Genomic DNA, 12131 nt, shown 5'->3' on the forward strand with positions numbered 1-12131 from the left:
TAGAGTTCACCACAGTCCACCAGACAGACATTTTGCTATTCTCATTTCTATGGGATGTTTAAACGTCTATTTATCTAAGGGTAAATTCTCCCAAGCTCTAGTTTCACTCTTTGATCAATATTCCTCTATATATGTATAAAATAAATGTAAAGTACAATAAACTAGCAGGTTAACCTCTACAAGGTGCCCTGGTTATTTGCATTTAGCATGTATATGACTCAGAGAAGCCATGACTGTTCCAAAACACCAGTGAAACAGTGACCACCGCTGGCAACATTTTCTTCAAGAATAGCAGAATGTTTTCTTTCAAAAAAAAAAAAAAACAAACTGAACAAAATGTCTCTCAGAAACTGTATGTAAATCTGATTGTTCAGAATTAGCCCCCCCAAAAATGTTTGCTTTCTGACTCCATTGCTGTACACTATAACTTAAATGTAATGAATGATTCCCAGAATCTGTCATACAAAATATAAATTAGATATACATTTTTCAACTGAATGAGCAAAATTCACATGTATAACTAAGACCATCTCCAAATGCTTTAACCACCTGGCAAATTCTCCTATTCAGGTGGTATCTGGTTCTAAGTGTTATACACAAACTTTTCCTGTCATCCTATCCGTTATGCCAGAGAGAATGTAATACACCAAGAAACTTTATACACACATGGTGGTCTTGCCCTTCCATGAAACCACTGTGCATAAAGGTATTCCACCTCTTTTGAAACTATCCAGCACAATGGTTCTGCCCAACACAGCTCTTTTCCTGTTGAATGTAAACTTGGACATCCAAATCTCATTGTACAATTACCCTTCTAGTAACAACAGCAAGGACAGTTATAGTCCAGAAATTAAAAAATAATGAACCGACTGAATATCAGAATATAATATCATCTGTTTCTCATAATGTCTACTATAAGATATTGTTAGCATTAGCCCAAATGAGGATGAATTCCTTCATGGGTCCCTGAATAGAAATACTTCCCTTGATCAGTGAATGGTATTTACAAGGATAACTACCCTGAACTCTCAACCTCATGAAAAATGGTCATATATTGGTCAAAACTCCTCCCCTTGTACCATTATACTTCTCTTTCTAGTACAGCAGGAATCCTCAAACTTCGGCCCCCCAGGGTAATTTACCCAGTGGGAGGGTGGAGCTAGGGGAGAGAGGATGAGGCCGGGAGCGGGAGGAAGCAGCGGGAAACAGGGAGAGGGAAGACACAGGAGTAGGCCGTAGTTTGACCCTGCAGCAGGGAACTGGAGGGGGGGTGTAGTTTGAGGACTATAGTCCGGCCCCCCAACAGTCTGAGGGACCATGAACTGGCCCCCTGCTTAAAACGTTTGAGGACCCCTGTAGTACAGTATCTGTCTACCAGCTCTTTCCTTAGCCTTTGAATTATTTCTCACTTCAGCAGTCATCTTGTTGCTAGAATTAAAATTACCTTTAAAGGAACAGTAACACCAAAAAATGAAAGAGCTTTAAAGTAATAAAAATATAATGCACTGTTGCCCTGCACTGGTAAAACTGGTGTGTTTGCTACAGTAACACTACAATAATTGATATAATAAGCTGCTGTGTAGCCATGGGGGCAGCCATTCAAGCTGGAAAAAAGGAGAAAAGGCACAGGTTACATAGCAGATAAAAGACAAGTTCTGTAGAATACAATAGTGTTTTATCTGTTATCTGCTATTTGCCTGTGCCTTTTCTCCTTTGAATGGCTGCCCCCATGGCTACATAGCAGCTTATTTATATAAATTATAGTAGACTTTCTAAAGTAAACACACAACTTTTACCAGTGCAGGGCAGCAGCACATTATATTTTAGTTACTTTTATACACTTTCATTTTTTGGTGTTACTGTTCCTTTAACAATAAAATTGTAGCCTCACTGAGCTATAGTTTTTTAGCTATTGGGGTCAATGACCCCCATTTGAAAGTCAGACGAAGGCTGACCACATGTTGTAAATGTAAAAAAAAATGTACTATTTTGCCTCAACATTACAATATTATTTGGTTGTTAAGCATATGGGAAAAAAAACAAATACCTATACATGTCTGCTGCTGCTGATTTTTCTGGACCAGACACTGTTTCATCTTCTGGAGGCATGTAAACTTGCACCAAACGCTCTTGGTATACATTAGTGTCAGCTTTCCGATATGTATACAGACCATAATCTACAGAAAAGATGTGTACACCACTTAAAATAGCTCAAAAACAATGGCTAAAATATTAAATAATCTAGTTCACAATTTTGCTGATACAAAAGAGAAAATGTAATAGGATGTGCAAAATGTTAGCCACCTTTAACAGCCAATATGCAGGTAGCATTTTTTAATCTGCAGTTTAATTGGCTGTTATAGGATATAAGACTCAGAGCAAACTTTTTTTAAACATGAATTTGTCCTTTATACTACACATTTGCAACAACATCACACTCTACAATACATTTGTTTACTTGCAGCATATAGTAATTACAAAACAAATAGTAATTGTAGCATTGAGGACTTAATGCACATTTTTTTGGTGTGGTGATCTTATCAGGTGTACCTATATATGCTTTGTTTTTTACTTGGGTAGGGGGCTGAAGGTTCACAATGCCCAACACCAGTTGTAGTTGAAAGAGTCAATGTGTCGCAGCTATTCAATATATAAAAACACCTCCAAAACCTGCACTAAACTTTAAGCTTCAACAATCAATTCATAGAACTGGTGGAAGACATAATCAATAGTTTCCAATCAGATGCAACAATTGTGAGAAAGAGTCAATGTGTGTGGCCTGTGATAGGTCTCTGCTACCACGGGTGACTAGTCTTTCCACTGGCATTGCTGGTGGAAAGGTTTACGCATCGCTTTGGCTTTCTGAAGTCACGCGAAGTTGCCTGAAGGAGAAACCCTGGACAACTTTGGAAAGCCGAAGCAATGCATAGGCCTTTCCACCGGCGACAATAGGATGGAAAGGCATTTCAGAGCAGTTAGTCGTCTGTGGTAGCAGGACTCTATCTCGGACAACTAACTCGCTTTGTGGGACATTAGCCTTCATCTGCTTAGGTTGTTCTTTAATCTCTGCTCTTTCTGTGCTCCATAAATGTTCAAAGCTGTGAAAGATGTATTGTTTTAGCTTTACCTGTGATGTGTATCAGTGCAAGCCGTGGCAAAAACATAGTTCATGGAACAGTTAATGATTATTTATCTTTTGAATGATCTAGGAAGCTATATTGATCATTTCATTTCAAATCCAAACCAGCAGAATGGAATAGTTAGGGCATTTTTGATAACAATAGGTTGATAACAGTATCCTGTTAAACATGTCACACTGTAGCAGTGACTGTAACTGTGGCTCATGAAAAGCAGGTCTTGCAGTTTTGCTTTAAAGAAATAATACCACACCTGCCCTTTTTGTTGCTTTTTGTAAATATGTAAGAGGGGTCATTATGGCTCATTTATCAAGCCTGGGGCAACATGCAAAGTGCTTTATTTTTGGCATTTGCTCCTCTGACATGACATGAAGGCTCGGAAATACCAGGGGCCACAAGAAGCAGAGTACTGTAATTAACACATTCCTGCAATCTGCATCTTGCATTGGAAAAAGGTAGCTTTGCCTAGGATGCATGTGTCTGCAAATGAGCACCTTAGTGTTCTTGCACTATAATTCTGGGCAATAATAAATGAGATCCAAACACATATCTAGTTTGAACACTAACTAGAATGGGAAAACTTCCCTTCTTTAGTAACCTCACACCACCACCTATTTGCTATTATTAGCAGACAGGCCTGCGTCTAATTATATTTTTGTCATGTTTGCATATCGCTGAATAGCAGGAATTGCTGAAGAATGAAATTCATTTAGTCTCACTTTTTTCCTTGCTTCATCCCTACTGTATTCATTGCTGCGCCCACATGCTGTCAACCTTTTTTGACATCAGTACTGAAACGGCCTTGCAGTTTTCATTTTTTAACTAGAGCATTGCAATTTAAAGCATTCCATTTTTTAACTCAAATCAAAACAAATGGAAAGTTAAATTGGATCTACACACTATTGATTAACCATGCTTTACTCAGTTGTTGGTTAACTAATCCCATGATACGTTAAAATATTATCAAGGGTTAAAGCATGCTGTGAGCTGTAGTTCAGCTAAATCAGGGCTTTATCATCCAAGCAATATTGCCAATTTTCCATTGTAAATCCCACATGTTATTTAAATGTGGTTCAATGTTTATATTTTTTCAACTGAATTTGGAAGCATTAAACACACTAAACAAAGTTTTTCTAGCCTAAAGAGTATGCCCTCCTAATCCATGCCACATTACAGTATAAAACCACAAAGCTTAAATTACACAATAATGTCTATATGCAAGACAACTGCAAGTTCTGGAAAGCAGCAATCTTCTTTAACATACTTAGGGGGTGCTGTGGGGCAGGTTTGCGGAGAATTTAGATCATCTTTAATTACAAATTATCAGAAGCAGCTATATTTTTTGGTGCACCTACACTGTAGCAATTGACGAAGGACACCCTGGAGCTACTGCGTAATTCAAAGGTGGTCGTAGCTTCAGGATTGCTTTTCATCAATAGGCACAACTAAGCAAAATAGACAGCGGAGGATGCAGTGGCACAGAGCACAATTTGCACAACTGACTGCAACCAATTGCACCTGCTCTTGCAGTTGTGAATTAACCCTTATTTCTTCCACCAGCGTGCTGTTTAAACACACAGTACAAAGTACAGTACAATTGGACACCATTATATTCAGCAGCAGAACTGAGTTATAACCCTGGCACCATTTCTTGTGTTGTTTAGGCAAGTCTTAGGCAATGTTTTTCATGAAATACAAGTATGTGGCCCTACAGATAGCTCCTTCTAACACACCAACAATTAAACCTCTCTCAAACTGAAATATCTTCCGCTAATGATGGTAGTCAAATATTAGACAACTTCACTAGTTAAGTGTTTTTATATATGACTAGGGAATAAAGTAAAACTGTGTGGAAATACCTCCTTCTATTATACTTTTTTTTTATTATCCACACAATTTGATCATTAATGACTAAACTAGACAACTATTCTTTGTGATCAGCTTTTAACTGAAGCACGAATATGAGTGCCAAATAATGGAAAGACATGCAAGAATTAGGGTTTGTTAGGAAAATCAACATTTAATAGAAAGAGTGGGAAACAGAAAGGGGCTTACAAAGAAGACAACTTTCTCCCCTACCTGTAATCTTACAAACCCAGCGATCATCAATGACACAATTGGTAGATTTGAGACGATAATGGTACATTCTGTGTTGGTGTAGGTAAGCCATGCCTTGTGCAATGTCATAAGCAAAGGAAAACCTAAAAGACGCAATGTAAATTATTATTTTTACACAATGCATGTATTAAAAAAATATAAATGTATTTAAACATTAAGAAGTTAGAACTCCAACATGTTTTAATGTATTAATCCAGTGAACTGGTAAAATTAAATGTATAAAAGGTCACTCAGGAAGTGCATTCAAATCCATTGATTCTGTGTCTAAAGAGTTGCAGGTCTTTTTTAGGGCATAGTTCAATGATATACCCATATATGCAGATCAGGGTGCAAAGTGCAAAAAACAGGTGCAACGAAAGATGTTAATTGCACTTTATAAAAACAATTTACACAAAAAACCCCAGAATTTCTTGGAGTAGGGTAGCTTACCACTCAAAATGTTGGGTCCGGTTGCATATGCCCCAGTCTTTCAGCATAGGTGAGCAGATTTACACTGGAAGTAATAGGCAAGCACTTGTCCGGACAACTGCAAAGTAGCAGAGTGGAAGCAGTTTTTTTTAGTGTAAAAGTTCATTATAAATAACCCTAAACAATCATGTTGCTAGTCTTCGTGGGTCAAGTGCCTGCCTATTATTGTAATTTATGCCTCGGCCTGTGCATAGAAGAATTGCCACATGTCTCTGCACTCCAAAGTAGATTGTACAGCTACTGACTACTCACCTGAAGCCCCAATTAAGAGGTATATCTTCACTAAGGAGCACATCATTCAAGCTTCCCTTTGGGCAATATTCTGTAATGAGAGCAACATTGGGCACTTCTATGCAGCCTCCAATAAATTTACAGAGATTTGGGTGGTCAAGGTCTCTATTGAAATTAAAGTAAACATATAGTTTAATTAAGCACTTTTCTTGATTACAAATAAGGCACTGTAAATGTAAAGACTTCATCTCAAAACATCAAAATGGAGATTTTCCAAAATCAGATTCAAAATAGGCCCTGGCATTTTAAGTGCATAGAGGTCAAACAGTTCCCAACAGGCCCCCATAAATGGTCATTGTCATGCCAGGCAACATTGCCTGGCATTGTAAAGAGGTAAATCAGGCATGGTAAATTGTTAAACCTGGCAACATTTTGCTTTGCGTCCACCAGACACCCTAATTAACCCAATACACACTGGTCTCGACTCCTGCAGAGACCCTTAATTAAATATGCAACCAGGGACTGCGGGAAGGTGACAAATTCAGCAACTTCATCAGACCAGATCTGTGATCAAAGAAGTCAGTTGTGGACCTAGAACAGCAGGGAGGGAATATGAAAAAATATGGATTATAGAAAGGGATCCATATCTCCTTGGCTGTAAGATTCACATCCTCATAAATCACGTATTGTTTATGAGGGGGCCCCATGCTTCCCAATGATACCAAACAAGGACTTCCTATACCCACCAGTTAGGAGGGATAGTTTTGGGGGAACTGGGACATGAGACACCCCTCATGTTTGATATCATTTTGATTGCCCACATATGGGTCAAAACAAGCTCCTACTTTCATAATAATATTGGGCACTGGCAAGTACCAATATTATATGACAAGAAACTGGCATGAAAAGTACAGCTCTCTACAGGGGAGGGGTCATGTGACCAGTTCCTGGGCACTCCCTCCTCATGCATACGGTAATGAGGGAGTGGCCCAGTGGCACATAAAAAGCCCACCTGCCCAGGTATTCTTTAACTCATATTTTGAGGCTCCATGTTCTGTTGGATTGTGAGTTCAATTTTCCTAACTTTTGCCTCAGGAGGACACAAAAGATAACTCGGTAACGTACTTAGGGTTTCTCTGTGTTTTTTATTCCCCTTTTATTTTATTTACTGTTTTGTATGTACATGTCTCTTTTTGTAAAACTGTTTTTGCACTGTTTACCTTTATAATATTAAATATAAAATTGAATAAGTTCTGTCCTTCGGCTCTATAACGATCTCCACGTACCTTGTATAACTGCTCAGGCATAAAGGTAGTAACTGCTTGGCTGTGTGTATTGCGTAGGGGGTTGGACCAGGTCTGTGGAAAGGCTAATTAACCAGTTGCATTGCTAGCAGGAGGGTGGGTTTGACTGTAATATTAACCCTGTGATTGCTAGTGTGCTTGTGGAATTAGTTTAAAGTGAACCCTAATTACAGTAAGAAAGCTTGTGTGATATATTTGTGTATTAGGTTTCTATCGCCTGTTAATGATAGATGGTGGCAGTGAATAGTTATTTGGGGCGGTGGTGTGTTTGGGGGTGCTTGATGCTAGTCTAACCTGTGTGAAAGGTGACTGAGTGTAACCCCTTAGTTCCCCGTTCCCGTGTCATCCGCGTCTGGGAGTGGCATGTTCCTGACAGTCATTGTCTATGGCATTTTGCAGAAGTCCTTGTTTGAATTTGCCAGACTCTACAAATTGCAAGTCTGGGCCTGCCATTAAGACCCTTTACTGCCATAAATTATTTCCTAAATGGTGTCAGGGAACAGTATTCCACAGGTATAGGATGTGCTAACTAAAAACCCATTATCCAGAAAGCTCAATTACAGGAAGGAAATCTCCCATAGATTCAATTTTAATAAAATAATTCCTATTTCAAATAGTTTCCTTTATCTCTGTAATAAAACAGTACCTTGTACTTGATCCCAAAAAGGTATAATTAATTCTTATTGGAGGCAAAACAATCTTTTTGGTTTATTTAATGTTACAATGTTTTTTTTTGAAGAATTAAGGTATGGTGATCCAAATTACAGAAAGATCCCATATCCAAAAAATCCCAGCTCCTGAGCATACTCAATAACAGGTTCCACACCTGTACTATGTTTACCTATGTTATGGGTTTCAAAACCACATGGTGGGTTCAGTTACTACTTAAATCACTTTTATGCTTCCCTCTCACTCCCTTTTTTCCCCCTAAGGGCCTTCAAGGGTTTCTTCTTTCAGTTCCCCTTGCAGCCAGTTATATTGCTTTTCTGCCATACTTGTTTTATTTTCTCCCAATTCTGGTCACAAATCTCTCACCCTCCACTTTAAATAGCTCTTATCCTTGAGGTGCACAATGCAATGATATTTCAGAGACAGTTTCACTGCAGCATTTGTTCCAATATACAAAAGGAGCTGTCTTTAGTATTATAACGACTTTGGGAAGATATTTTCTAGTCATTCCGACAGCCAGTGGTTTCCTCTGCTTTCCAGAGAATCTGTGCACCACCCACTATAGAAAGTGGAGAGACTTTAGAATCCATCACTTCACATACATCCATACATTTATACTTACAGTACTTCTGGAAGTTCAGATAATGTTGATGCACCTATATAATTGCAACTGAATGAGTCTGTAACCTAGTCACACTGTCCCTGAAAATGTCAGAAATTTTGGACTTTGGGTCATTTTAGAATCTGGTATTAGGCAAGTTTTATTTTGCAGTTAACATTTATACCTCCCAATTTTGATGGGACAGTCATGATTTTCCCCTCAGAATTTTTAACTGTTTCACCATCAGCTGTCAGCTGCCTCCCACTGGATTTGACAGGGGTGAAAATCTAAGGTGATTGTGCATGGAACCCATGGGTTGATTTTTTTTTACAGGAGTTTTAGCAAAGAGTTTTGGCAGAGAGGCAACCTCTGCAGTGATCTTACTGGCATGTACTGGGTTATTGGAGTGCTCATTGGCCATTTCTGCAGTAATCTTACTGGTCAAGGGTCTGGGGGATGTTATGGGTTTTGGGGTTTTTTGGTCATGGTATTTGTGGCTAAAAGGTGGGAATGGTCAAAATATCTAATCTTCAGATGTTGGGAGATATGATAACCGTTTGTTGAAATACCTACCTTATCTGTTTTACTTCCCTACGAATGGTTTTGGAGAGGGTAAAGGTCTTCTTCTGTATTTTTTTAATAGCCACAATTCTGCCATCACTAAAAACAAAAACAAAATGCTTAAATCCTGGCATTTGGTCAATCCAAAGTCTATTCCATACATTGTAACGTTTCTATTTACTTTTCTTGGTAACCCACAATTCCAAATAACTTTAATGGCCCACAATATGTTTTTATTTAGGCTAAATACTTGTAGCTACAGTCAAGGACTTATTTAGGATCGGTACGGCCCAAGTTAGCACTGGACTGCACTGTTTTTTTCTATATAGGAACCCAAGAAGAGATTGTATCTCTTTATCTCTGCAAGACTTTGACAGGGTTCTGGAAGGATGTCATACTAACATTCTATTACACACCACACTGCTATTTTGTAATTTTGCTTTTTTCCCATTCCGATCAGGATAGCTATGAAATCTGATGCAATATGGCAGTGTGGCGACCTCTTAGATAGTACCTCATGACAATTCAGTGTTTTAGCATCCCTTCCCCCCAAGTAGTTTAACCTGCCACTGTTTATGATACCTGTCCAGGTATTCGGGAATTTGATTCTACACCTATATTCATTGTATATTTAAATGATCTACAGGGTTTTGCATCTTGAGGTGTACTATAAGTTAGTTATCATATACATTAATTATACAATTAACAAATAATCATTATCATTTTAGCAGTATCAGCTGCCTTTTGCTTACTTAATTCAGCCTTTATATTATATTATATTCTTCTGAATTACTAGATATGAAGTAAAAAGAGAAAGATGTACAAAGACCCACTATCTTCCAGTAAGAGTGAAGATATGCTTTCTTGCTGTGCAAGAGCTCAAAGCTGTGGTACAACTAGCATTCGAATCACTGACAGCGCAGACTGTGCTCCCTGTTGCATTTTGAGCCATGTGTTTATCTACAATCAAAGACAAAAGGCAATGCAAACATTTAATATAAAATTACAAAGGGATTTCACTTTGATTCTTCTGGATAGCAGATCCCTGTCATATTTGACTGACAAAGATCAGCAGTTTATTCTTTAGCTACTTGACATACTGACTCATGTACACTTGTAAATACCTTCAATTAAATATACATTTAGCACAGTGGCTATTGCAGCAGATAATGCCCAAGTATCTTCCATTAGTGACAAATTCAGCTAAAGCACAACTTAATTTAATTTAATGAAAAAAGCAATATGGGGTAACTAACAAATGCATAGAGGGGGACATGACATATATGTTTCTAGTTTAACAGCAAAACATGTTTTTCTCACACAGATAATAAAGGCTCTCAACATTTCTGTGCCACCAGCAACTTTGTGGTCCCCTAGATTTTTACTTTTACACATACAGGGATTGATAACCTTGTGTTTCAATATATGTCTGCCCTATGGTTTATAATTGTATTGCTTCTCTCTTTCATACTATGTATGTTCTCCAAAATGCATTGTGCAGACCATAAGATACAATACTTCATAAATAAACTATATACTATAAAATTGCTAATGGTTAGAACACACAAGGATAAAGAACTTGCACCTCAGAAGTATACAGTACATCCTCGCCAAGTTTCACTATTATGTGGGGCTACTAGCACTTCTATCAATGAAGTATTTTTCATTAAGAAAAGTACTGACCCAAGCACCTTTGGCTCCATCCTTAGCTGTCGATATACAGTATGAGGAAAAGGAACAATTTATGTTTCCACATTTTAAATGGAAAACATTATTATTGCTAGACTTAGTTTAATTTTCATTATAGTCATCATAGTATTTGATTGTAGAGATTTCCTTAATCATTTAAGACCCCCGTAACTGACATTTAATGATGACATTAAATACAAACATAAAAACTTTGTTTCTTATATTTCAGCATAACTGTGCAATAAATGCATGCAAGTGATCATTTTGGATCTGCAGTGTTAGAAAAGCTTTGTTACTTGATCACAAAAGCCAGGAAAGAATGGAGTCAGTTATGATTAATTGTTGCTATACTTCCTGCAAAGGCCTATATTTATCAAGCAATAAAAAAAAGAACTCTCTGCGGAGACGATAGAGAATTCTTGTTGTTGTTAAATATGTTGTATATGTTGCTTGTGGTTTGATTTGCATAAAACTTTAACCTACAAATTACTTTAAAGGGATAGGTCATATTCACAATTTTTTTTGTTTTCTGTACACCGAAAATAATGAAGTTTTCAGCTGTTTTCTGTGTTTTAACATTTTTCTTATATATATTTAAAAAAAATAATTTAAATGGAGAAATCAAGGGTTAAATAGGTTTTTTTTTAATAATTTTAGATGCATGTTCTCCTTTAATGTGAATTTTATCACATTTATTAACCTTTCTTTACAAGTTGGCTTTCCACCAGAACCATTAAAGGGCATAACGTAAAAATAAAAAGTTTTTGTTATATAAAAAAAATTAATTCTAAGCAACTTTTCAATATATATGTATGTATGTATAACTTTATTTATAAAGTGCCACAAGGGTATGCAGCACTGTACAGTCTTACAGAATACAAAATTACACACAGGGAGGACGAGTGATATAATAAATAAATACAATAAATACATATATGTATATATATATATATAAGTGCCATGTGGTATGAGACACAGTAGGAAGGAGGTCCCTGCCCCGTAGAGCTTACAATCTGAGTGGTTGGGTAACATACAGGCACAAACTGGAAGGTAAGAGTGCATCAGGTATGGGCATTTGCCCTTAAGCGCAGGACTGGGCAAAATAATGTCTTAGTGCTCCAGAAGGTAACAGCTGAGTTTTTTCTTAAAGAGAGTTAGTGAGTGTTCCCTACGGAGGGATTCAGGGATAGAGTTCCAGAGGTAAGGACCAGCGAGATAGAAAGGTTTAAGACGAGAGAGCGCAGTGGGTGTGGATGGTGTAAAGAGACGGAGGCTCTGAGAGGAGCGGAGGAGACGACCAGGAACATGTAGGGAGACCAGTGAAGAAATGTAGTGAGGAGCAGGGGAGTGAAG

At 37.6% G+C, this 12131-nt stretch overlaps 1 protein-coding gene across 1 annotated transcript in view; it reads right to left on the reverse strand.

Annotated features, from left to right (window-relative positions):
* LOC101732945 (atrial natriuretic peptide receptor 2) overlaps positions 1-12131 on the reverse strand; it is a 47533-nt gene that overhangs the window by 27471 nt on the left and 7931 nt on the right. Inside the window, exons 6-9 of the mRNA XM_031905152.1 lie at positions 9102-9262; positions 5976-6119; positions 5217-5338; positions 2048-2177 (exon numbers count right to left, since the gene is read on the reverse strand). Coding sequence (XP_031761012.1) covers positions 2048-2177; positions 5217-5338; positions 5976-6119; positions 9102-9262 — 557 coding nt within the window. The remainder of the gene's footprint in view (positions 1-2047; positions 2178-5216; positions 5339-5975; positions 6120-9101; positions 9263-12131) is intronic.

This window comes from Xenopus tropicalis, chromosome 1, assembly GCF_000004195.4.
Source record: "Xenopus tropicalis strain Nigerian chromosome 1, UCB_Xtro_10.0, whole genome shotgun sequence".
NCBI lineage: Eukaryota > Metazoa > Chordata > Amphibia > Anura > Pipidae > Xenopus > Xenopus tropicalis.